Source organism: Drosophila novamexicana, unplaced genomic scaffold (assembly GCF_003285875.2).
Source record: "Drosophila novamexicana strain 15010-1031.04,08,12 unplaced genomic scaffold, DnovRS2.1 tig00000108-arrow-pilon, whole genome shotgun sequence".
Taxonomy (NCBI): domain Eukaryota; kingdom Metazoa; phylum Arthropoda; class Insecta; order Diptera; family Drosophilidae; genus Drosophila; species Drosophila novamexicana.
In genome coordinates this window covers 4,300,373-4,327,700 of record NW_020824772.1, presented here as the reverse complement: position 1 = coordinate 4,327,700, position 27,328 = coordinate 4,300,373, and the positions used below count along the sequence as shown (strand labels likewise).

The window sequence follows — 27,328 nt, the reverse complement described above, 5'->3', positions numbered from 1 at the left end:
ACGTTGCCTGCGCTGGTGGCACCGCCTGGATTTCTTTATTCAATCGTTTTTGTTGCTCCCACAGCGCCCTCATCATCAGTTGCCATAAAATAAAAGTTACGCACACCCCAGGGACAACATTACAGGTCACACACACACGCACACACACATGCAAGTCCTGCGGCATGGTGGCAACCATGGCATGCTTGACCGATTTTGTTAGGTTTCATTTTCAATACGGAGGGACATATGAGCACTGACCACAAATAATTTCCATAGCGGCAAAATGGAAAATTGCGAATAAAAAATAGAAGAGTAGGGAAATTTGCATGCTGCGCAGTTTTCAATGAACAATGACGTCACACACACACACACGCACACACGCTCGATAAGCAACACAGCAGTTGACACAGCATTGCAGAGGCTTATCAAATCGAGCTATAAACCGAACCCAACCCAACCCAACTCAAGCCAACTCAACTCAAGTCAAGTCAAGTCGAGCAGAAGCAATGAAAATTCAGCCTGAGATTTTCCTGGGCTGGAGGAAAGTGCTAAGCTTATTGCGTCGTTTAGGCAACACCCGAAACGAATTGCCGGCGAAAAGACGCCAACGAATGTGAACCCTTTGAGTGACAGACATGAAGATATAAGCACACATCCAAACAAAGGCGCACACTCACACTCACACACACTAAACGGAGCAGTCGTTTAGACTTTTCACGTAAGCAACTTTAAGGCTTTCATTTGCAAGGAAAACTGTGGCTGGCTTCAAAGTGGCGCAAAGTGTCGCCTTCGCGTCGTCAGTGGTGCGCCACATGCGAGTGACTTTCTGGCCAGCAGCTTTCCGGTCGGGACATGGCTCATGTTACCAGGCAACTGGGCGGGCTTTGGGCGGTGTTGTATAACGTGTAACGAATCTGCAAGTTTTTTTTTCTCTCTGTTTGTTTTTGTTTTTGCGGCAACGGCAACGGCAATTTTTATGACTCTATTTACCCAAGGCACACACGAGGCACACAAGAAACTTGCCCATTGCTGCTGATAAGAAATGTGAGCTGGAAGCTAGAAACTGGGAACTGGGAACTGGGAGCTGAGAGCGCAGCCTGGGAAATTTATGCAGATTTTGAGGCCCAAAAGACAACACACACGCTGATGTGACATGGGCATGGGGTGAGTAAAGTGACTATTGTAAAATATATTAACATAAATTTGACATAAATGCTTCAAGAACAGTTTTTACCGCAACGCTTCAGGCGGAGCTTGTCTAGGAAATATGTGTGTATGTGTGTGTGTGTGAAATATTGTTTCAACTTTATTAAAATAAAAAAAGAAATGGCAAAGCAAATCTAAAACAGCTAAAGCCAACGCAACGTCAACGCGCATAATAAATGGCAAATAACTCTGCAAATGCCGCCCGTTGCTCCGGTTGGACAGTCATTGGATATTCATCATACGCCCCGTTGCCCCGCTCTCCCCTTGCTCGCAGCAACGAAACTCGTCAAAAAGTTTGAAATTAATTTAAATTTTTAATATGTTGCCTGATCGTAAATTGTATATTAGATGCGGCAACGCTCGCAAAATGCGTCGGCGCTAAAATATGCAAACGAAATATTGCGTGCGACAAATGAAAGGACAATTTATTTTGAATTGTCTCTCTTCAATTGGCTGCGCATATATATTACATATATACATATATATTTATAAAGGACATTTATTAGTGAACTTTGAGTGCAATGGAGAATCGGCGTCAAAATGAAAAATACAATCAATTAACCTTTAATGCTATACACTCAAAGGAAAACATTTCTCACCTACTTTCAATAATGCTTGTCTAAATATATCTCTGCGACTGCGAAATTTTCTTGAATATAAGTCAAGTGACATTATTGCCGCATTTGTTTTAAATTTCTACATCAATAATTCATATACAGATCTTAACTTAATATTAATACCCATACATATGTATGTCGCCTGACACATATGTTCAGTTTTGCGTAGAGCATTATTCCATCACATCGCAACTCATTTAGGTCCACGTCGCCTCCTCCACTACACCCCGTCCAAATTCGCCCCCTTCAAATGACGCAATATTCTCATATGAACATTTTATTCTGACGAGGCGACGAGAATAACATGTCAAATTTATAATGCCTACAATTGCGTTTTTTATGGACGTAGCCGACGCGACGACAGCAGCAAGAAATCGGCAACAGTGAGCCGAAGATTTAATACCCTTTCTGATATATTAAGCTATTTGTTTCTTTTGCAGCGTTCGTAAACTTAATTTTCCTCATTTGACGAAATCAAAAAGTATTTGCTGAATTCAAGCAGTTGCATTTGTCATGACGATATTTATATATAATCTGCAAGAGCATCGACGCAAGCGAGTCAAAATTGTTGCTGCTTCGGCTATAATCATATTGCCAGATGCAAAACCAACGCCTTAGGCGTCTTAGCAGGGGGCGTGGCTTTATGGCGCTAGACGGATAAATGTTTTCCAAAACGGAACACGAGCAATTTGAATTTTTTTACGACTTGCTGAACTAATTACACGAATTTTTCATGCGAGCAACGCGCTAAATTTTGAACAACTTTCATAGAATTTTCTTATTTGCTGCTAAGCGAATGTGTTGCAAGTTTGAATGTGCCGCATGAGGCACCATAAGCATAATTTTTCAGCATTTCGCATAATCATCAGATACATTGATAATGTATATCATTCACATTTCCATTCATCCGAATGCCTTGGCTTTGGCTTGAAGGCTTTCCTCGGAAAACCAAAGCCGCTGATAGTCGAATTGAAAAATCGACGCCCCGCTGCCGTAGTTGCCGGGAGCCGTCACGTTTCGGCAGCTTCGGGAGCAGCCCGGCCTTCATCGAAGAGATGGCAATTGTTGCAAATAATTTTTTATGCTTAACATTGCCTCGGTGCGCCATGGCCTGGGCCTAAATCTGTGCGGGCAGAGAAAGGCAGAGATGTTGCGCGCGCGAACTTTTGTTTGTTGCCAAAAGTTTTGTTTGTTTGCCAAAGGCAGCCAGGGAGCTGCGACTGCCTGCCGTTTCTTATGACTTTCATTTGTTTTGACATCACGTCGCTGCAGCGCCTCAGCAATACATAGAGAGAGAGGTTGATCAAGAGAGGGAGAGGCAGGGGCAGAACAATGTAATCGGCACATTCGAGCACCATGGCACGAGTGCGCATAGCATTGAAAATACTGTGGCAGGAGGCGCGGCATGCATTACCCGCAGCTGAAGCAAGCCGAGAGGTTAGCCAGTAAAGTATGCCAGCATACCTAACAAGTCAGCAGATACTGTGCTATGTATGTTGATATATCAGAGTGTCCGTATTAAGAGTTTGAATACTTAGGAATATGCAGAGAATTCTTTTATATACTTGAATAAGTCAGAGTATCTGAACTAAATAAGTATCTTCTACGTAGTAAGTTACATCAGTAACATTTATATATATTGTACATAGTTGAATTGTCAGCTCTAGCTTAGCTTTGCAAAGCATTGAGACAACTCTCGGCTAACTCAAAGAAAATCGACGCAGAAGTCATAAAAGCGAAGCTGCACGTTGCCAGTTGCCACTGCCGCTTAATGTTGTTCTTGGTGTTTCCTTCTGGCCGTATTGGAACTCCGTTTGGGTTTGAGCTTGCCGCTGTTTTGTTATTACGCCTTATTACAACAACAACAATATCAGCAACAGTAACAAAAATAACAGTAAACGCCAGAGTAATGCCCATGCCGCTGACGGGGCCAACAGCAGTTGGCCAAAGGCGTGTTATATGAATTTGCCACTTTTTGGCTTACTCTCTATGCGTGTGCGTGTGTATGTGTATGTGCGTGTGTTGAACAATAATCAGACTATTTTTACGAAAATTGGCAAAACGCGCAAATATTTGTGGAGTGGCCAAAGTAAAAGAAACAACTCCTATCGAAGCTCCAGCACATCTCCGTTTGCCACCGGCGCTTATGCATTTTTCATAACATACACAAACACGTTCTAGATACATATTCATACGGCCCCCTTCAAGGTACCCCACCATCAATCCGCCATGCGTGCGTTTATATACACAGGAATCTTTTGCAAAATATGAGAATCCGTAGCTGATTCCAGCGTGGTGTGCATCCATCAGCACGTCACGGGGCGGCAACAGCTGCCGACTGACTCACCAAGTGCCAATAAAAATGTTAAGTATCTTTGCACTGTTGACATTCCAGAGGAGACGCACATAACGTACGGCACAAATGCCTAGATAAATGTTGCTGATACTCCCTCTAAGCCAGAGGCATGCGGCACATAAATTAAACATCAGATTTAAGCGCCAAAACATTTTTGACAATTTCGATGAGGCGCCAACGTGTGTCGACATAGTTTTGCGCGCCGCGAGGCAGCCCTTACGCAAATGCCAGCAGTTTAAAGGGAATATTTATATTACGCGCGAGCTCCAATTTAGTGTGCGTATCTGGCAGATACTTTAAGACTTAATCAAGGGCATTACATCAAGGTCTTTCCATCGCTCTGGATGTGCCTCAGGTCTGTAGCTGTAATGAGTTTAGTTTGAGAGTTGAGCGCATCTCCTTGGGGCTACATGCTCATTACACAGTCAAAGGCACATACACATATTGCTCATAAATAGATTGATGTATGAACATACGTATGTACATAGTAAGCATGCAAAGTAGCGGACGCCAGGTGGCAGTGCCTGTGTGCCTGGCCATGCGAAAGGATGCGGATGCGCCCTAAATATATACAGGTTACGTAGCTCTCAGTTTGCACAAATATTTACAGATTAATTTAACGAGTATGTAAATTATTGTGTTACGCTTCTACGCATTTTTACAAAGATTTACACTTCAATTTACATATTAATACATTTTCTTCATTATTATTGTGCTGTTTTTTCATCATCTTTTAATTTTTCGAGCTCGCACTTAATTTGCAGCCGTCGCTGTTTTCTAATTAAAATTGAGTGCAAAGCGAGTTTTCGCATTGGTTATTCGGTTTGCCGTAACACTTACCCGCTTGCCCCGCTTTCCGCGTGGTCCTTTCTCGCCAGGCGGCCCGGCCGGTCCAATGGGTCCCACCTCGCCGCGTTCACCGCGGTCTCCGGGCGGACCTGTAAATTTAAATGTTTGGCATTTAAAGTGAATGATTTCAATAGCACAAAGTGTACAAATATATGCAAAAGCCAACTACACAAACGTACAATTACAGTTGGAGAAAAAGTCAAGATACTTCTGTTAAAGATGAATTCCAGAATTTAAATTTCTAGGATATTTTATATTTTAATGTAGTAATATCTAATGGTGTTTTTGGATAATTCTCTTAGTTTCTCTAGGCTGATTATTCACAAAAAATATAATTATATAAAAGCTATTGAATTCTAATTATTTTCTTGCTAATTCTTATACGTATAGCAGCTCGAGTTACTTTGCTTTGATTATGTACTATTTTTTGATATAATTTATTTTGACTTGATGTGATTTGTGAAAGGATGTGTGTTTCAGTTTAACAGAAGCCCTTTTTCTTAACACTTATGCTTAACATAACCTTTAACAGACAGACTTGCTTTTAACACTAATGTTTAACATCATCTTTAACAGACTGACTTTATGTTACCAGTAATGCTTAACATAATCGTTAACAGACTGTCTTCCTGTAACCACTAATGGATCCTTCTTGTTAACACTAAAGCTTAGCCTATTGCAGATTTGAATTTATATCCTTTAAATTTCATCCGGCCTAAAGTTGCGTACAACTTTTTTTTAGAGTGCACCGCTTATATTGACGCTGACACGCGATGCGTCAAGTGTGGTGCAAACAAGAGGCGGGGCTCAGTCGTAGCTTTGTAATTACACCCGTTATTATCGCCGCTCGATGGACTGTCACCGTTCATCTGTCAGTCAACAAGCGTTTGTCGGGTTTTCGGTCAGCAATTTGTTCAACTGGCGATGATGCTGGCAGCGATAAGCGGCAGTTGCTGCTCTTGATGGCTTTCGGGTTTAGTTTGAAATGCAAATTGTTTATTTGCCAAAATGAAATGCCTAAGGCCAACCGTGACCCAAAACCGCTCGTTGCATGCTAATGAAGCGTGCGGCTTTCAAGTAACTTGACCTATTTACCTCAGTTGCATTTTGCTGCTGCAACGTTTATAACTAAAAATTCTAGACATATTTGCAGAGTTATTCGATTTGTAGCTTGTATTATCTTGCATTCAAAATAGGTTTACGCCGTCAAATTAAGTTTCAGATGCTTTGGGCTGCTTCGAAATCTGTCAACATTAAACTAGCTTTGCTCCACTGTGGCACTGAAAAGCGTCGACAACGAGAGAACAACAACAACAGAAACAACAACATCGATGTGACGACCTGTTTAGTTAATATAATGAGAAATTGTTTTTCTGGCTGAGGCCATTAAATGCGACCATTTATACAAGGCACACAGACACACACACATACACACCCAGCCACAGACTGGGGGATAAATAGACGTAACACACACAGAGGCATACAGAATTCATATCATAGATAAATCCAATTGTGCGGCTTGTCAAAATATGCCTGTGTACGTGTATGTGCATTGTCCCAATGTGTGTGTGTGTGTTTGTGAAAAGATATAGAAAATTTATTAAGTTCGTAAAATTGCGTTTGGGGCGGACCCGGCTCGTTGAGTTGCCAGGACACACGCTCTCCTCTCGTCTCTTGGCCAGGGCGCATAAATTTGCCTGCCTACAGTCTGGCTGGCATTTGGTTTATGGGTCCTATGCCTTGGTCGTCCGTTGTTTATTTATTAAGTATTTTGCTGTTCCGCTTTGTTTTGGACTCCGAATCAGACTCAGACTCGGACTCGGGCTCGGTAAGTATTTATGGCGGCATAATTTACCGTTAAGCATTTTAGGCGACAATTTCAGCCACAATCAAAACTATTGCTAGGAGCCGACAACAAGTTGACCAGCGCCGCGGGGCCTGCAGTGGATTTATAGAGTCAGGATATTGGATTGTTGGTCCGTTTGCGTTTCCCTAGGCATCTATCATTTCTCTCTCTGTGCTTTGTTTGCTGTTTTTCTGTTTGTGGCTTTTCCAAAAAGGCAATGCAGATGAAGTGCAAATGATAAGTTTTAATTTCGTACACAAAGCAAGGGACAAATGCAAAGCAGAGCCAAGCAGAGCGTAGCTACCCGGATGAAATGCAATCAAAATATACACTCAAATGAAATTCAAATAAATCAGCAAATAAATTGAAATTTTTGGTATTACAGTTGGGACTGGACCAGCTGCTGTCGCTGCCATTGCGCCAGCATTTCCTGCTCTCTCCTGGAGACGCAAAATACAAATGACACATTAAATTGCCGAAACATATCCCAGGTCCAGCTATGGGCCTGCCCACACATAAAGCACAAGTCAGCTTAACTAATTACGACAACGATAAGATAAGCAGTTGACAGAGAGAGAATGAACCACAGACGTGGCGACCAGACGAAAGAATTCCAAATACAAATGACATTCAATTTATTCAAATCAAGCCCAAATGACTAAAGCCAGAAGCAGAACCAGACCCTGACGCAGACGCATGTCCCATGAGCTGGCGACTCGATTCTGGCGCTGATTTCAGAAAATAAATTGCAATTTCATGTCCATCAACGCACAGCCCAGCACAGTCATAGAACTGTCCCAGGCCTGGGAGTAGGGACCATGGACAAGGGTCGGGCTTTGCATTGGGCGCTTGGTAACTGTCGACAACTGAGGCTATCGCAGCAGCAGATCTTGTTTTAAACTAGCAAGAAATCTAAAAACAATGCTCACAACATTAACGCAACTGCAACTTACAACTGCGACAACATCCAAAACAACAACAACAAAACCAACTACAAATATAGCGCCTTGATGCTCTGATAAGGTAAGTGGGAGGCTGCTCGATGCGGGTCGTGTAGAGCGCTTAATTGATACTTCTTGTTGATCACATGCATTAGGGGTATTCTGAAGATAGAAAATTTCGACTAATGTATTCCGGCTGTGTGTAGTGCTGTCAATCCAAGTTTAGTATTAATATCTAAGTGCAATAGAATTCAGGGTTGATCTTTTGTGACTATAATCAAAAACTGACAACGTCTCTGTCGGGCACAATGCTCGAGGCAATGAGTCGAAAGGTGTTTGAATAATAATAACCAATATTAAATCTACTTTTATCTTCAATAACAATGTGTTTCTACGAATACTTCCTCTCCAAAGCAGTCTATTAACATGCAAGGGTATGTTTAATAATCATTCAGAATCGTTTTGGGCAATATTTACAAAGAAACAATAGATTTGGTTTTTATTATGCTCCAGCATTATTGGCCTTTTAAAGGATAACATAGCCGATAGTTTTTATTTGCTTAAATAAAAATGAATATATATTCTTTATAGCTTGTTACTATGCTGACATTTACGACTCATCTCTTAGCTTCTTAGGAATGTCTATGCCGTACACCCTAAGGCTTGAGTATTGTTTATTTATTGCGCACACTGAGGACCCCTAATAAAACAATTGGTCAGAGAGGGTCCGACTCGGGGCAAAGGTAATTACATAGTCTTACATATAGTTTTACCACATGCTGCATTCCGCATGCTTCATTCTAGACATGCGCTGCGTCTGGAACGTGGAACGAGTAGCTATACTAATGAGCCGCTAAAAGCAACATAAATGACATAAAGTTGCGTTTTTATGACTGCGGTAAGTGTTTCAAGCTGTCCGGGTATACAAATTTTTATGACAAACGCCGGATTCAAATTCGGATTTGGATTCCAGAGCGTTTCAACTATTTGAACGGCGCGCTTGGGTTATTTTCGTTTATTAAAATCGCATAAAGTGCAGAAATATGTTAGGCCAGATCGTAAAAGCAGCCAGCAAATGGAAATTGTACGAGCTGTTGTGGGCGAATGGGCGTGTGTAGGGGCCGGACATCGGGGCGGAGCGAGTGGGCGGCTGCTGCCAACAAATTGTGGAGCATTTAATTGACGTCGACGTCAAACTTTGCGGCATGCGGCAGCACACAAAACACAAAGGTCGTAAATGTTATCGCAAAATGCGGCAGGCAAACCAATTTCCAAATGTGGAAACAAAAAAAACAAAACTAAAACTAAAAAAAAAAAAAACTATATTTAAACGAGAATATCTCAAAAATTTGTGCGGCCATAAAAACAGCAACGGAAATGCACGGAACGCATTTGAAGCTATGCATTTGGTGTTTGATTTACATTTTAACGAGCTGATTTTCACACCAAAGGCCCAAATCAAAATCCAAAATGCGCTCTAATGGGACAGCGCTAGTCAATGACTCAATTAGGTTGGGGCCAGGGGCGAACACTATTCCCAGAGTCATCTGGCAATAAATTACACAACCCGCAGTTGAGCAGCCAAACGGCCGCGTGGCAACACTTGAAAAACCCATCGCACCGATCGATTCTCAAACATCAATAAGCTGCGGTTAACGTAGTTTACGACTAGTCCGGGTGTATCTGTATCTTTAGCTGTGAGTTAAGTGGCCCTCAAACAAAAACAAACTGAGAGGCAGCTGGCTCTAGGGAGTTTTGGCTCTATGACACTTACCAGGTGGTCCAGGCGGTCCCGGCGGACCCTCGATGATGCCCGTTGGGAACTCGTCACCTTTGATGGTTGTGGTGAGGCCACGATCACCGCGATCGCCCTTGTCACCCTGTGAACGAAAAGCAAACGATTCAATGAGTCACAGGGCTGCATCTGTATTGATATCTGACTGTTGGAAAATTAAGTGGAAATACCAAGGCAAAAAGGTGACACACAGAGATGAGAGACATGCGAGGGGAAAAAGAGAGGGGCGCTTAATACATAAATAAACGATAAATAATGTGGAAAACCGAGAAAAAGACAATGGGAAAATCGGAAAAACAAAAGCAGACAGCACACGGACAATGCATATACCCAATCACACAAACAAACACACACACACACACACACACACACACACACACACGTACAGGCGGACGATGGCTCATTCGTAGTCACTTAAAACGTCACAGTGTTTATCCAACAGATACAAATAGTGCATTAATCCATGAGACATCTTTGTTTTACTTATGAATCGCTTTCAATCCCTATTGTAGCCGCCCTCTCTGTCTGTGTGTCCCTTTTGGTAATTCGGTTTTTGTTGTCTGTGAATCACTCACCTTTGTGCCAGGTGCGCCCGGCACGCCGGGCGGTCCAATCGGTCCTGCCTGGCCGGCCTCGCCCTGCACTCCCTGCGGTCCAGTTTCGCCAGGTGGTCCACGCTCGCCTGGTACGCCTGGATTGCCAGGTTCGCCTGGGGGTCCAGGCGGGCCGGGCTCGCCAGGTTCACCCTAGATTATTGAAAAACATGTTTATTAGCATCAAGATCCCACACATATTCCGCTTAAATGGAGAGGCACGTGCAGCAGACAAAGATGAAACCACATAGTAGGAGGCATGAAAGAAAAATACCAGGACCCGAAAACTTACCTTTAGCTGTATGACCGTTGAAGCGGATACGTTAACGCCCGCTTCTTGCAAGTCCTTACAACACACACATAAAGGATTTAACGAAAAATGTTCAAAAGTAAAACAAAATATAAATTGGTTAATGAAAATATAAAAAAAAAATAAATTTAATACAAATGTAAACATTAGCTGCTGCAAAGCAAATTTAGTTTCAAAAAGCTAATGGAAAAGGAATAATAAGTAAATTTTTACAATTACGCAAAAATAAAAGTTTACATTGAAAAAACTAACTACAAAATTTAATTCCAACAAAATAAACAAGGAATATTTTATGAAAAAAATTAAAGCGTAAAGCTAACCAATTAAGCATAACCCGTGTTAATAAGGACAAAAGCAAATAATTTTTATAAAGAATTAACGCCCTGTTTGTGTTTTTATTTGACTCAACTCAACAAAAACAAGTAAATATTGAAAATACATTTGCAAATATACGGACACTTTTTATAATAATTCAATGTATTTGTACAATGTTTCCATATTAATGGAATACTGTCAAAAGAAGTCCATGTATATTTATGGCTTTTATAATAAATTGATTTTGTTTAGGCTGCCAAATGCTGGAAAAAAGATTTTTACAAAACGGCATATTTCCGAATGAGCACGCAAATCACAAGCCGAACGAGTAGCTGAACGTGGCCAAGATAAATGTCTGTAAATTATTCAGGCTTAAATAAAATAAACAAGAAACTATATCAACTAACATGAAAGCAATGATAAAAATTCCATGTGAAATATTCGAAAGACATTTAAAATTGCACAAGTACACGCATTACGGAATGGGCGTCTGGTATGCTACCCAATGCAACAAAATGACTAAACAGTAGCATGGCCACGCAGAAGTAGCAACAAATTTATGGTGCTGTTTAAACCAAAGAGCTGAGCCAAGTTAAAAGCATTACGAACAACAATGAGCAGGATAGTAAACAAGTTCAAATATAAAATACAACAACAACGACAACTACAATAAAAACAACTACAAGTGCGTCTAGAACGAAGGACAGGACAAGTCCAGAGGACAACAAGTTGCAAATATTTGCAGCTCTCTGTCCAACTGCATTTTGCCTTGAGATATGGCCATGGTCATGTGCCACAGTAGCTACTGTGCGGGGCGAGGTTGGGAATTTGGTTTAGGTTTGGGGTTAGGGTTTTGGGGAGGGGGCTGTCATGTCTAGAGTACGGCAGCTGAAACGTATTTATGGCTGAAAAATACCTTAACAGCTACAATTTCCGCATAGCCCAGTGTGCCGCCATGCAGCGTTGTCACCGATCTCTTGAGGCCCTGGGAGAATGCAGATAAAGCAGAGCAGAGCGTTTGGTTAGAGATTTGCAAAAATTTTAGAATAACATTTTTGGATTTCAATTTTCCGATTTCGTATGCAGATTTGCAGCAGCCGATTTGAGCAGAACCGCGATTTACACTCACCTTGACTGTCTGGAAGACATCCACGCCCGGATGGCCGGTATCGCCCTTTTGGCCCTTGTCGCCGGGGTTACCAGCAGCACCCTTCTCGCCGCTGATGCCGTTGAGACCCTGAAAAAAAAAAACAAAAAAGTTGAGCACTTCTGCATAAAAGAACTACATCATCTTCTCCCCTGAATACTTACCGGTTCACCCTTGTCGCCGGGGTCGCCCTTCTTGCCGCGCTTCCCTCGCTTGCCGGGCGGACCGGGCGGACCTGGTGGACCTGCAATTGAAATGCAATTTCGCTGTCAGTGGAGAATTGGTAAAGTTTTGTTTTTATTATTTTATTTTTAAGTTAACTGCAAAGGGCAAAGTCTGACTTGTGTCTTAAGGTCAACCGATTCCGCCTCATTAGATACGCTCTGAACTTTGTATCTGACCGCAGCCTGCGTCCAGTGACACAGCGAATTCTGAGCCAGGCGCTACTTTTTCCAAGTTTGCTTCGTTTTTTTAAACCGTTTTTTGCGCATTTTGCCCGCAACTTTCGCAAATTCATTTAGCTGAAAAATGACTTTCGCTGCAGCAGGAAGGAAACAAAAGGGGCCAGAAGGGGGACAGAACAGAAACTGTGCACAAAATATTTATAACCACTTTGGCTGCTATTATTTCAGCGCTGTGGAAAACTTTATCTGCTGCCGCTGGTGCTGATGCAGCCAGGAGCAGCTAGAGCGCTGCGTCTCAAACAGGACAAAAACTCGACTCGATGCTTTTCAATTATTTCGCATGCAATTTTACGGCGCATAAAATTTCAGGCATCGTGCCTTGTAGCTAGTCTTGGCAATTATTCTTATTAGAACCGAGCTTTAAAACACTAGCTGCTGTTTCTGGTGCTGCTGTTGCTGTTGTTTTAGCTGAGTGTCCTTTGTTGTTGCCTGGAGACAGGAAATTAACACCTACATAAAGGCCAAGACAAGATGCTGGCAGCGAAATGAATGTCTGGTCGCGTCCCTGGGTTGCTCAAATGAAGTAGGTGTGAAAATATTTAATTAAAATAACAGCCAGCTACAAACATGATAACAAACGCAAAACAAAATATATATATATAAAGAAATGAGAAAAACAAAAGCAACAGGAAACACGCGCCGTTTTTACTTTATACTTTTCTTTTATTGTTGTTTTTTTTGGAGCTGGCGGAGAAAAAGCAGACCTTTCGGCTGCTATTTAATAATTGTTGTAATTAAGTAATTCCGTTTCTAGCTGTTCTCGAAAAAAAGGTGCAAGTGAATCTGAAGAAAAGTCCAGAGTCGGAGCTGCCGAGGAAGCTGCCTTTAATGCAGGAAACGCCAGCAAACAATTTAAATTCATTTCGCGCCAAAATGACGCCACAAACTACCAAAGTGAAAAAGGCCCGAACCGAACCGACCCGACCCAGCCCGGCCCAGCACGGCACGCGTCGCTGTCTGAATGTGGGCGTCTATATGTACGGGTGTGGGTGTGGCAGATTGTGTAGGTGCGATGTGAGCAGCCACAGGCAGACGTAGACCAGCCAGCATGACTCCACCGGAGCAACGCCCCTCAAAGGCAGGCAGCTCATTTAATTAAAAAAAGATTTCATTTGCCCCGTCACATTGGGCCAAGAACCGCGCAAACATAAGAAAGACCGGGCTTTACTTTACATACAAAGATCGGATACGCAAGAAAGAAGAAGGTGTCATTAAAAGAAATTACCAAAAGGTAAGGAATGATGTTGGCATTGCACTTGGTTTCCTCTAGTATCTGCCAGAGAAATTTCAAAGTGATCCACTTGTGTTACAGACAGAAACAGAAAATTGTTTCCTGAATTAGTTTTCTCTGAAGCTCTCCTATCACTAATTATGCAATCTAATTATAATGCAGAACTCTTTTAAATTAGTTAAGACAACTATGCACAGAAGATTTTGGCTAGAACTTTCGGCATAAATATAAGTTCTCGGCCATATTCTCCGTTGATATTTATAGGCTTGGTAAATAGTTTTGGAGTACAAGCCATATGTAATGTTGAAAGTTTTATTCTATAGGCCAAGTACATCACGAGTATCTACTCGCGGCCCACTGTGCAGTGCGGTGGCAAAGTAAAAATTATGCGCTTACTGTGCAGCACTTGCCAAGTAATAAAAGCTAACCAATTAAGCGTGGATAAGACGCAGGCACAGCTCGAAACAATGCACGGCCATTGCCTGGTTGCTTAGCCAGCGCTCGGAGGTACTTGAGGCAACTTTCGTAACTTGGCCAACTGGGGCATCAAGTGTCGTAAGCCAAAGCCAAGCGGAAGTACCGCAGTGCCAAAAGAGTCGACTTAACAATGCCATCGGAAGTGAGCGAAACAAAAGCAAATGGGGCAGCATTAGAAAAATGAGAGGGAAAAAAAAACAAGAAACAAGAAGAAGTTAAAATAGCGCTTAATCTAATAACAACATAATAATCATAATCATAATATCATTTGCCCTCACATGCGTTGCCATCTTTCCCAGTTGGATTGCCATTAACGCCGCATTTTTCGTATTTTCGTATTATTTTACCGTTGATGGCGGCGACGGTTGCCGCCATTTTGGCTAACAGTTTGTTGCCTGTTAATGGCGTTTGTTGTTGTTCTAGTTGTGCTTGTTGTTGTCGTTGTCTAATGCGCTAAGAAATCCCATTGACATGGCCAGAGACTGGGTAGAGATAGATGGTTCTCAGGCTGGGCAAAATAAGTGCGGATAAAGTTGTTAAGTCAAAACTTTTCTTGTTGTTTTTTTCCACTCGCTGACAGAACCGTCGCACTTGATTATGATCTTGATAATGATGATAATATATGAATGTAACACTCTTGTTGCTGATAATGATGATGGCAATTGAACGCTCTCAATGAGCGCATGATGCAAGTCGCACAGACTCACAACGACCATAAATCCATATCGAGATGCTGTCCTCAATCTTAAGCCCCACCCCCAACCCAGTCGAGTAAACTAAATTGGCATTTACTCCAAAGCCGTAGCCACTGCGGCAGTGTCAACCGTCCGTTCAACTGCTGCAGTAGCAGTTGCTCATCCCCTCGTTTAGCTGTAGGATGAGTGGTGTCTCCGGTTGGGGCTGCTTCTGGCAGAGCGGAAAAAAGGAATTATGTCAAGTTGTGCGCGTAATAAATACTCGGAATCGTTTACGTGCGTACAACACCACTATGACACGTACAACAAACAAGAGCTAAACAAGCCGACAAACATTCAGACGGCCGGATAGACAAAAAGCCAGACACTCAAACAGTTGGACGGAGACAGTCAGCCAGTTGAATGGAGGCAATTGACTCGCAACACGGCAACTGAGGTAGCTGCACAGCAAATGATCCACAGGAAACAGCAGGAATGGCTACTTTACAGCTAGATATAATATTAACCAACTTTGCCGCCACACTTGGGATTCAAGGACTCTGATGTAATTTAAAAACTTGCTTAAAATAGTTCCACTAGCTCATTAAGTATTTTCCCAAATATGCATCCCTCGAGATGCAAAGCCCATTGCCTTTACTCAGATAGTGCAATATGTGTATATTTTATGGCAAAAAATACATATATATATATGTAGCTATGTTCGTCTGTGTGTATATGTGTGTGTGTCAACAATTGAGTTTCATTCGTGCAATGCAGTCAAGCGTTAAATCAGAGGCAGCGTCTAGAGTTGATGATTGGTTTTTGGCTGGGTATCGGTTATCTTTGCGGATTGGCAGTCATGTTGTTTGTACTTTGCCAGCTTGATTGCTGTAGTTCAATAAGTGTGTGTATGCATGTGTGTGTGCGTGTGCGTAAATAACGCTGATCTTTTCTTGTGCGCCAAAAGTTTTCAGTCAGTGAAGCAAAACTTTGTTTTAGCAGGCGTCTGTCTAATGAGCTTAGACCCTTGGCTGTTCAGAATTTTCATTAGCCGCGCCCAGAAGTGGATTCCGTGTACACACATATTTATGTGTATGGGTGTGGATGTGTGTGTGTGTATCTGTGTGTGTGAGTGCATCTGTTTACTTAAGTTACTGCAGCAGCTGGCTGTGCATTTGCCTGCCATACGACATCCTTTCAAGGACGTCTGCGAGCTAAATAAATTCGCATAGCAAACACGGCTGGCAAACTTTTAACTTGTGCCGTGTCGTGCACGACATTTGTTGCCAGCGCATCCGTTTGAATCCTGCAACGTTCCAATTGCAGCAGAAATGAGAAAAGGCAACAAAACGACAAGCATATTCATATGCGCTGTTGAATTGTTCTACGCGCTGTCGATACAACTGAGAAAACTTTCTCGTTATGGCTTGCCTGGAGTTTCCATTCCCTAACATTTGGCTCCTGTGTAGCCAGCAAGGACACTTGATTTAATCTGGTAGTTGTAAGCTGTTGCTATTTTGTCTGCCAGTTGCCGCTGTGCGTCTTCAATAAATGCATTTGCGTATGTCAAAGATATACGAGACGCAACGACGACAACAAAAATGTGTATAATAAAGCATAGCAGCTGCTGCTGAAGTGTGTACGTGTGTGTGTGTTTCTCCTGGAACAGCAAAACTCCTTCAGTTCGCATCCATGTCCTTGTCCTTGTTATTTGCCCTTGTCGCGCTGTCCCTGCCTCTCTTACTCCCTTGATATACGATACTTTTGGTGCAAGAAACAATTCTTCTCGTTTTCTTGACTAAAGTCTGTCTTCTTTATCGCTAACGGTATTTTGTTTCGTCCTGTGTCTCAAGTCGTTTTCCTACAGTTTTACTGCCCGAACGATACCCACGCACACGCACACAAACACACAGATCAGCTACATATACGTATACGTAATGTAAATGTGGAGCCAGCTCTCTTGCTACCAGAAAATCTATGTTTATGCATATGTTAGCTGCTACAGTGAAACCTGCAACAGCTGGCTGAACAGGTTAAGGTTCGCTCCACACAGATTTATGAGAGCTCATTAAAAAAACCCGTTTTCGGCTCCAGTTAATACACAAGCGAAGCGGCGATAATACATTGACCATAAATCAGCTGGCTGGTATATGTGTCATGTCTATTGGATAATTAAAAGGACATCTCAACAGCTTTTAATTAATTTAATAGCCAAATTTCGGCTTACTATTGTTAAGTCTGCTGTGCAATAATAAATCTTACATATATGTTGCATGCATCCTTGTGGCAAGCAGTAGTTCGTTATAATAGCCTCCCTTTGCCAAGGATACAGCTGCACGCTTGTCTTATATGGACGAGTTATTCCACATGAATGGATTCAATGCTGACTTAATTGAGTTACGGTCACCAAGGCGACCACTTGAAGGGCCAAGTAATTACGAACTGGTCAATCTGTCCTTGCATCAATATCAGCCACCTTTGGGCCGAGTCGGATGGCTTTAGGCCCCATTGTGTTTAGCCTCTTGACTGCTTGAGATGTGCGTAAACAGAATTTTGGTATCAATTTAATAAGTTTGCATTGTCAATGAAATATCACACAGATACACGCTCACGCACACGCACACGCATACGCACACGCACACGCATACACACACGCTCTGCTTGCAGCATCTGTTTAGCTAAGCTATCGTTGCGATAACTTCGTGTGCATGTGTGTGTGTGAGTGGGTGTATAGGTGTGTGTGTCTGCCGCCCATGCAGTGTGGCATCGCTTGGCAACAAATAACTGACAAATCTGTTGCATTAGTGAATCCGTTTGTTGCATGCACCACGTCGACTAAATGGCTCGTGAGCGTTGTTGCCCTCGCCGCCTTCCCACCAGCTTTGGCTGCTGCCCAATTAAATGATGGCCATAAATTTAGTAAGCTAATCAGCTGCCGCAGATCGTTGCTTCTGCTGTCTGCTATGTTGTCGCCTTTGTGCCATTTATTTGCACTGCGTGTTTGTACGTGGCTTTATTGCCGTCTAATTTGTTTCGACCATACGCGGTGAGTGTGTGTGTGAGTGCGCTTGTGTTGACAACCTGAGCTCATGGATTATCAAATGTTGGGACATTGATGCATTGGCAAATTCATATGCGCATTTGTTGGGGGCTTTCAGCATCAACAGGTTGTCCCGACAGGGAATTGTTGCAGTTGCGGCTTGTTGTAACATTCCAATTAATTAAAGCCACGCCTCCACGTTTGTGCCTGCCTGCCATGTTTGATAAATGTTTGCGGTTCGCCCATATATATTAAAGGTAATTGCCCAGTATTTAAAGAATACAACGGCTAATTGCAAATTGCGCTGCATTCACTGAACTCCATTCATTTCAAGTTGATTGACGGCGCTTGCTTGTCCGCCCGCCTATCAGCTGTGGTAAGAAGATCAGACCAAATGCCCCGCCCCTCAATGGGCTGTGCCCCTGATGTCAGTCGAGTGCTGACCGCTGTCAGTCGGTTTGACAAACGGCAAACTGACAAATTAGCTTCACATTTATTTGACATTTAATTCCATTATTTTTGTTATATTTTGTTTCATTCTGCATTTGTTATTTTGTTTCTGGTATGTGGAAAATATTTTCATGTGTTGGGAAATTTGCATTTTATTTGTTATTTAATTTATGATTTTAATTGCAAATTACACATATTATTGACATTTACTATTTGATTTATGCAATTTTCAACAGATTGCATAATTATTGTTTAAGTTTTTGTCTTTATATTTAATTTGTATTTATATTTATATATATTTATTTGTATTTAAACAGTGTTTTTTGGCGCGTAATGTAATTTTAATAGGTCATCCCAGGAAAGTTCTGGCTGCTTGAGCTAATAATAAAATTGACAGATATTTTTAGTTCGATTTGTGCCACCCCTGAATGTTGTATCATAAGCCCAGTCTACGGCTGTCATTCATTCTGGCCACTGACAACTAAATTATACTTAGCCAATTTGTTTTAATTCCCTTGACTGACAGCTTGCCAGAGAAAAATGCTGAAAGATTGGAATTGGGGAAAACAAAGCTTATTTATTTGAGCTGCATCCTATTTCCATATAGAAAAAAAATCGATTTCCTTTCGATAAGTTTTAAGGGGACACGACGCGGAAAAAAAACAGCTATAGGGTATCAGTCAGAGCTTAGTAGCTGACAACCTGTAAAGCTGCTTACACTTTTTACAGCTAACTTAAAAAGCTTCCCTGGGCGGGTTTCCAAGTGAATTACCAACTCCACAGTTTGTTTGCTTAAAGTACTATCAGCCACTTTTTAAATGTACACAATTTTGCTAACTCGAGCATTGGGAAACTTAAGTTAATGTTTATGTCAACACCAAATGAAAAAAAATAAATAAAAATCCGAAACGATCAACTTAAGAACACATCCCTTAGCAGGGACTATGAGAAAAAGGAAAACTTGCAGCCGGAAAAACACTTGTAAATCCCCCAGCGTTGCTTATGTTTAAGTAATTGGCAAAAGGCTTAAGCTGCTGCTTACCCCGACACCCGGACACACGGACACCCGGACACCCCGGTACCACAAAATGTACAAGGCTTTTCGACAGTCAGCCCAAGGTTGTTGAAAAGTTTCCGTTTTCATTTTAGTGTCTCTATAATACCATGGCTTACGTTAGTCCAACAAATATGAGTGCAAAACTGAGATACACAGTAAGTGCTATTGTCTTAATTGTGCCCTTTTAGTTTTGCCCTGAAAGAGTGGCAATGGCAAGAAATTGTTTAAGGACTTTAACATTCAATAAACTGTATGAAATAAACTACGTTCGGGTACAATTACCGTCAAATTAGCGACTTCGTGTACCTATTCGAATAAATTGCAAATCCGTAAAGAATAAAAATAAAATCCAATTGATTATTTTATGGAAATTAAAGAAAAACAAAATAAACAAATGCTGAAGTAAAATAAATACGTGGAATTGACAAGCAGCGGAAAAAATAAAGAGAAAAAACGGTACAGCAGAGGAATAATCCCAAGAAATTTCATCAATCTATAATAGTGAGTAGAAAATAATATTCCCATGAAAACAAACAGAAATAAAGTAGAAATAAATACGCAGCTAGGTAGACGAGGAGCGGGTCGAAGGCTCTCAACATTAGAAAGTATTTGACGCTTGAAAGGGAACAAGAATTTAATACGCTCTTTTTTCTGACGTGTCGTAGATGGATAGCTCCTGCTCCCCAACCGCCAGGCATTAGCATATTTTCCACTAGATTCAAGAGCGGGCAGCAAGCGGTAGGTGACTCACTTACTTTCAATACGTTTCCACGCAATTGCATCGCAGCTGGGGGAAAAAAATAAAGCTAAAACCCGCAGTTAAGTCGAACCGTAACAGTGCCCGAGGGGGCGTAGAAGAGGAGCCGCCGTTGTCAGTGACAACGGCAACAGCAACGGCAACGGCAAAGAACAAAGCATCCTCGGCACCTACTGTATCAACTTATGCGAGTATTTGTATATTGCATATAGAGTTATAGCAGGGGTAAATCAAGAAATTAATCCGTTCAACAGCTGGGACGGCAGCAAACAAATAATGAAAAATATTTGTGCGCCTTATGAACACAACAATGAATGAAAATCGAGCTGATGAAGAATGATATAATAATAATAATAACAACAACAGCAGCAGCAGCAGCCGCCACAGTTGCGAGGGAATCTGGTTGCGGATGAGCCATAAAAAATCACAGCAACAGAAAAAGCAACAGCAGCAACAACAACAAAAGCAGCAGCAAAGGGCAATGATAATAAAAAAGTGACAAGTGATACAAAGTAAATTCATGCGAATATGAAACAAGATGAGGGTGAGCAGTGCAGCAACAAATGGAAATATGTATCTGTAGATGTAGCTGTAGCTGTAAATGTATCTGCATCTGTATATTGGGCTCGTTGCCTGGGCACTGACTGAGTGACTGAGTGACGTAGCAGTGGCTATGGCAATGCAAAATGTATAACCACCCCCATTATCCCCTCGCACATGCTGTCTTTTTTTGCTGACAAGCCGCCGCCTGTTAACTCTCGTGTGTGGCATTTTTGCGTGTGCTCCATAAGCCTCCTTTATTTTTTTTTGTATACATATATCCGGATGAGTGGGTAGCGTAATGGTTTGTAACCGAGCAGAAATTGCACAATATAGCATATACTGTATAAGCGACGATTTATGGCTTAATTGTGGCGTTAGCAAAGTTATGCGACTTCACATGAAGAACTGAGTGGTATATGCCCATAAGCCCATATAGTTAAACCAAAGGCTTACACCTTTTGACATACGACTGTCAGAAGAGCTCTCAAACAATTGTGAAAGATTTTAAATAAATATAACTCAATCTCAAGTTGCACACAAACTATATTTTCTGCCGGCTAGCAGACGCATGCTATTTTCATTTCCAGCTCAGAACTTGCTCATATTGCTGTTCGAATGCACTCATAGTATTCATTGTATTCAGAAGCTCATGCATTCCATAGCACAGCCAATACGTACGATAACCGAGCACTCGTGCACTTGTCAACCACCAGAGATCACACACATTGCCACCACTTCACACTTTACGGGCCTTGGACTGGCAATAACTCGTGCGACAGCGTGTTATACGCGGCGTATGTGCAATATTTCTGAGTTAAGAGTGTCGGGGAAGCCAGTTGGGCAACGTTCGCTAACGTGACGTGGATGAGATGAAGTGACACTTACACAATGACAATGATGTCGATATGCGCGATATTCTGTGCCATCATTCATCTCCCCAATGCCTGCCCGGACGCCTGACATTCCCGCTGGCTTCGCTGATGATATGAATGAATTATGTGGGTAGCTGGGCAGCTGGATAAGTGAGAGGAGGTGCTGTGATGGAAGGCGCTGGGATTGGGTTGGCAGTCTGTGTCGACATGCGTTAAACTTGCGGCAATTTTGTAACATGGCAGATGGCAACAAATACAACCAAAATGAGCGACAACGTTGCGAACAAGCAGCCAGACAGCAACCTGCAGCTGTTGCTGTTGCCACTGATGTTGCTGCCGTTGCTGTCGTTGCTGCTGCGTGTTGCTTGTGGCATATGTGCGGCCAGCGCTTTTGTGGCATTGTTCATGTGGTATAATTTAAATAATTGAAAGTTTTACGCTTGCGCGCTTAATGCGATGGCAGCAACAATAGCAACAGCTGATAGCCGGATGCGTAGAGTCTGTGCCCAGTGGCATGCAGCTTGAAGCCTAGTGTCCTGCCACATCCGCCGCCACCTTTCGCTGCAATATAATGAGCATATTTCAGGTAGCCCTAGCATGGCCCAACACTGTCTGGCTGCTACGCAAACAACATGGCAATTAAATTAACCAATTTTTTTGTGCCAGACAGCCTTTGCACCGCCTCTTAGGCGACCCAGCGGAAATTCAAATGAGCAACTAAAACAAAAAAGGGGTTTTGTTCTTTTGTTTATTGTTGGTGTTGCTGCTGCTGCTGCTGATGTTACCTCAGGCAGATGCAGAGGCAAATTACAATTAAATGATCAGAGATAGGTTTCGGTAGACAAATTCGCCGTTGCCGTTGCCATTGCCTTTGCCATAGGGCAACTCCTTGCCCCGACTCGAGTTGCAGCTCTGGGTCTGCAGACCCAACTCCTTGTCCGGCTCGACTACGTGAGTGCAAACTGCTTACGTTCATATCACACAAATCATGTAGCAGCCATAAATTTCGAATAGCCAGCCATTTTATACACACACTGGGGAAGATAGAAAGAGAAATGGGTCGAAGGGAGCGGCGCAGCGAGGGGTGATTGGAACAGGAGTGGGACAGATATAGATGTAGACAGCGGGACAGTTGCTGATGCTGCTGCAAGTGTCGGAGATGGCGTTGGCGATGGCGATGGCGATTGGCCAGCGGGCGCAGGTTGACTGATAAAACGATGATGCTGCTGCTTGGTGTTGCTCGAGTTGCAACTAGAGTTTGTTTAATCGGACGGCCACAACAGCAACATCTACAGCGACAGCATCAACGGATGCTGCCCGAAGGCGAGGGTTCTCTAAATTGTGGGCGAGCTGTAATGAAACTTGACATGTTATTTGTTCATTGAGCGTCAGATTTAGTGTATGTGTGTGTGCTTGGGCTTGTGTATATTAAAGTTTGTGTCCAGTTGCAGTTGCTGTCTGCCAGTCTGTAAGCATAAATACTGCAGCTGCCTGCAGCAAGTGCAGCAAACACGCCAACGTCGACATCGCTGCTGACATGGCTGAAAAAACTTTGGCGTAAAATAAGCAAAAGCGGAACCTAAGTGCAAATGAGAACATATCGGACTGCGTAGAAAAATGGACATTAATAGCTACCCTATAAATCAAATATACCAAAAATTATAAACCAAATCATCAATTTTTATAACAATTGAAATCTTTAGGGACTTGAATTATTAGACATTAAAATTGATTAATAGCGCTTTCTTACTATAGCCAGGGTATCTACAGTTCGTATATTAAATAGTTGAATTATTTAACTCGGGTTTGCTGCACTGCATCGTTTGGATGTTGGGGCAACTGTGGAGCAGTGACTGAAAGTTTCGCTTTGTAAATAAATTGAGCGCCAGTACCATGATAAATACATAAAAACACATGCACACACACACACGCCAACTCACACACTCTCAAACACGCTCGCACACACACTCTAGTGGCGCGTATGCAAAGTCTATTTATTTAAGGGCCAAAATATGCAGCAGCTTTCTATTATTTTAGCAGCTTTTTTTTTTTTTCTTTTTTTGTCAAGTCGCGTTGCTCTTTTTTATGGCACACTCATCTTGTCCATTGTTATTGTTGCTCTGCATCTTCATTATTTTTATTGGATTTTTGCGCAACAGACAGTGAGTTTAACAGCTGAGGTTCCGCGGGTTGCCATGTTTGCGCTTTCTAAGATATGATAATGCGTTTGCTGTGGGTTCAATAGAACCGTTTGCAGCCAAGGATTTGCAGTCGTCAAGTCACTTGCGTCGTTGGTTCCCCTAGAATATTATGTTCATTGCTGCGCCCACACTCGAACTGCAGTTGATTCGAAGTACCCCTTCGTGTTCGGTGCTTAGATGCAGTCCCAGACAAGCCGCAGTCAGTCATGTTAAGTGCCCTCTTGACGGGAATGCTTATAATGGCATATTACACATACGCCCCGTAGCGCTCTGTCTAATAAATACAAATTTGGACAGCAGGAATTGCTAGTTTGCCAGTTGAACACAGCCCGGAGCCGTTGAAAAGGTTTAACCCAGCCGCACACTGCCAACTGATTCGTATGCATTGGAACACGACGAACATGATATCTATTATTTATTGGCACCCACTGCGTGGGCCAGGACACGGAATCGCTGACCGCATGACGTGTCTAACAGGCTCATTAAGCACAAGTGGCAATGCGCTAATTATAAGCAGATACCGCAGAAGGGTCAACCGGGCAGCAGTTGCATAAATCTGCCGCCGCATTGCCAATTATGCACTCTGTGCCAGGAAAAGCCATGAACAGCTCACATAAATCTAAGCTCCAACCCCTTAGAGCCACGCTCGTATTATGACCCCAAGCGCAAGTCGCATTATGACAATGCTTGCAGAGCTGCATAGATGTTATAAAAAAGACAAAGAACGAGTATGAATAGTAGCGAATGATACTCAGAGATACCCTGTATTCAAGTAGATAATGAACAAGTAAATAACATAAGCTAGTGTTTAAATAAATTCTGGAAACAAATAAAAGTAAAGTAAATAAAAATCTGAAGGACATCCTGCTTATAGTATATTCACTAAATCTCGATTCAAATGGCATTTTAATTAATTTTTTGTTAATTTAAAAATGTCTACCTAAAGTCTACATAGCGTGATAAGCCATACTGCCTGCTACAAAAATGTTATGCCTTTAGTTCCCAACTTATAGTTACAGGGTATAAGTATAATATAAAAAAAAAACTGAAAAGTTTTAGCGCTGGTCACAGCTGTGACCTGCTTGTGCACTTTGAAAACAGATTTAGTTGGTAGAATATATCACAGATTAAATCGTTAGGACTGCTAAATGAGCCCGCTTCACAGATGGGCATATGGAAAAACATTTTAAATGGGCCAACTTTGTAAGCTAATATTTATTTCATATACTTGTTAAAGCTAGCATTACTAATTTATAATATTCGGTGGCGTTTTTTTTTTTTTAAAGCATAGCCGAAAGTTATTTCGTTAGCGTAATTATTTTTTGACCTAATGGGAAATTTAAAATTCGTTGAGAATTCAATGTGCCGCATCAACACGTTGTAAAAATGTTCTGGCCAACGTTGAGTGGCCAAATTTCAAATTAAAATTAACATTATGCTAATTTTGTCTATTGCCACCGCTGCCACCGAGGCTGCTGCTGTTGCTGCCGCTTCTGTTTCGGCATCGTTGCGGGTCGCTGGCTTCCAAACAATCAGCCCACCCACGAACCTGGCCTTAACTTTTGCGCCAGCGCTGCCTCTGTTGGCCCCGGGGCGCCGCCAACTTGGGGCTGTCACCTACTTACCCCGATTGCCGTAGCTAGGGGTAGTCATGAGATGGCAAACTTTTTATGCAAATTAAATGTCTGCGCTTGACGCGCGTGCGTTTTGTTTGCTTTAAGGCAGTCAGTCATTGCCATTCTCTGCAGTTAGCTTCTGCCACATGCTGCCTGCCGCCTATCTGCCTGTGCCTGTGCCTGCCGCCTGCCGCCTGCCGCCTGCCGCCTGCCACAATGCAGCAACAAAGACACGTCAAAGTCGTAGGCGACGCGTTTTGTGCGCGGTTTTAGCCGTTAGGTTTACGTGAAGTACGAAAATGCTAAAGTCGTGCGCCCCAACTGCAAGATACCAGCACCTAGTCTTAAAGAAATCCCTTCCGGAGACTTATACATGTTTGATTTAATTGATTTCAGTGCTGAAAAACGCAATGTTCAAACTATCGCAGACATAGATAGAAAGTTGGATACATTTCAAATGAAAGAAAGACAAAATGGTATCCATTAAGTAAGCTAATCACAGCTAAACAATAGTTTAATAAACACAATTACTTATAAGTACTATAAGCACGTATTTATAACTAACCATTAACCAACTGTGATTACGTTTTGCATACCACACGTGAACAATGTTATTCAGCTACTTGAAAAAGTTTGGTTTAACTAGTTTTTTAGCCACAATGTTGGGCGCTTTGTGTGTTTGATTAATTAAAGCGTGCTAGTGTGTGTGTGTGTGTGTGTACTGTTGCTGCTGCTGCAGACTGCTGCTGTTTATTTACCTTTCAGCGCGCTGCGCTTCATCATCATTAAAAAAGTAGCACCAGGCAGACAGCCAAAAAACAACAACAGCAACAAATTATACAAAAAATAGTAAGAAATCAAAACAAATACGCAAAGTAACAACAAAATGCATGACAACACAGCGCCACGGCGGGGGCAGTAGAGTTGTGGGGAGGCCTGCTGACGACTTTGCGCCTTGCTACATGTGGCAGCCAGCTCTTTGAGTTTGCCAGGAGTAGAACGTGCAGCCACTTTTGGCGTTGCAGCCGCAGCCGCATCAGCTTTAGCAGCAGCAGCAGCAGCAGCAAATTATAATTTTCAACCCACTTTTTGCTCTATTATAAGTTATTCCACTTTGTTTGTTGTTGCTGTTGTTGTTGGTGTTGCCTGATAAATTTATGCGCCCTGCTTTCGAGTCTTTTTGTTATTATATTCCTGCTTCCGCCGTGCCTACATCTACAACAACAACAACAACAATAGCAAGAGCAAAAGCAACAGAGTTGCGCCACGCTGTGGCAAAGACAAGCAACAGGCTGTGCCACAGGCAAGTTCAATGTGGGCGTGTTGTTGTTGTGTTGTGTTGTTGCTGTGAGTTACTCGGCCCGGCTAGCGTCAGTTATGCTGAACAGTGTAGTCCGCCAATTTTCAAAGTTCTGTAATTGTTGTTGCTGTTGTTGATGTTGCTGCACTCAAGTGCACTAGCAGTTGTTGCCACTCTCTTTGCCGCTGCCGCTGCTGCTGGTAGAAGTTGAAGCGGCTGCCACTTGAGCAGTTTCCTCGTCGCTGCCTTCACTTTTGTTTGTGCTGCATATAATTTGATTGCTTTTGATTTATTTTTCATATATACTATAGGCCTTATGTGCATGTATATAGATAGCTTAAGAGTGGCGCCTCTTGCCTTAAATTAATTCCACTTGATACACAATTTTTATCTGACTGCAAGATTTGGTTGCAATTGCAACAGTTGCTGCTACTGCTGCCGCTGCCGCTGCCCAACTTGATTTAGCGCCAATTTATTAGTCATTCATAAACTGGCCGCTGCTTTCAACGCTCCCCAGAAATATTTTTCATTTCTTCTGCTGCTGTTGCTGCTGCTTCTGCTGCTGTGGCTGCTGCAGTTGCATTTGAAGTTTTGTGTGTATTTTTGTTTCGGATTGTGTGCCTTGCCACAAATAACAAAATAACCAAACTTAACAGTGGCACTCGTGAATCGCTTCGTGAGTTGTGAGC

At 42.3% G+C, this 27,328-nt stretch overlaps 1 protein-coding gene across 12 annotated transcripts in view; it reads right to left on the bottom strand.

Moving 5' to 3' along the window:
• Positions 1–27,328, bottom strand: part of LOC115771744 (collagen alpha chain CG42342) — a 71,059-nt gene that overhangs the window by 10,512 nt on the left and 33,219 nt on the right. For 4 of the 12 annotated variants that reach the window (XM_030717575.1, XM_030717582.1, XM_030717576.1 and 1 more), the window contains exons 3-9: positions 12,122–12,201; positions 11,940–12,047; positions 11,727–11,795; positions 10,478–10,531; positions 10,168–10,338; positions 9,572–9,677; positions 5,002–5,099 (exon numbers count right to left, since the gene is read on the bottom strand). In XM_030717575.1, coding sequence (XP_030573435.1) covers positions 5,002–5,099; positions 9,572–9,677; positions 10,168–10,338; positions 10,478–10,531; positions 11,727–11,795; positions 11,940–12,047; positions 12,122–12,201 — 686 coding nt within the window. Of the gene's footprint in view, positions 1–4,845; positions 4,939–5,001; positions 5,100–9,571; positions 9,678–10,167; positions 10,339–10,477; positions 10,532–11,726; positions 11,796–11,939; positions 12,048–12,121; positions 12,202–27,328 lie in introns of those variants that run through there. The other 8 variants (XM_030717577.1, XM_030717579.1, XM_030717584.1 and 5 more) reach the window with 4 other exon arrangements.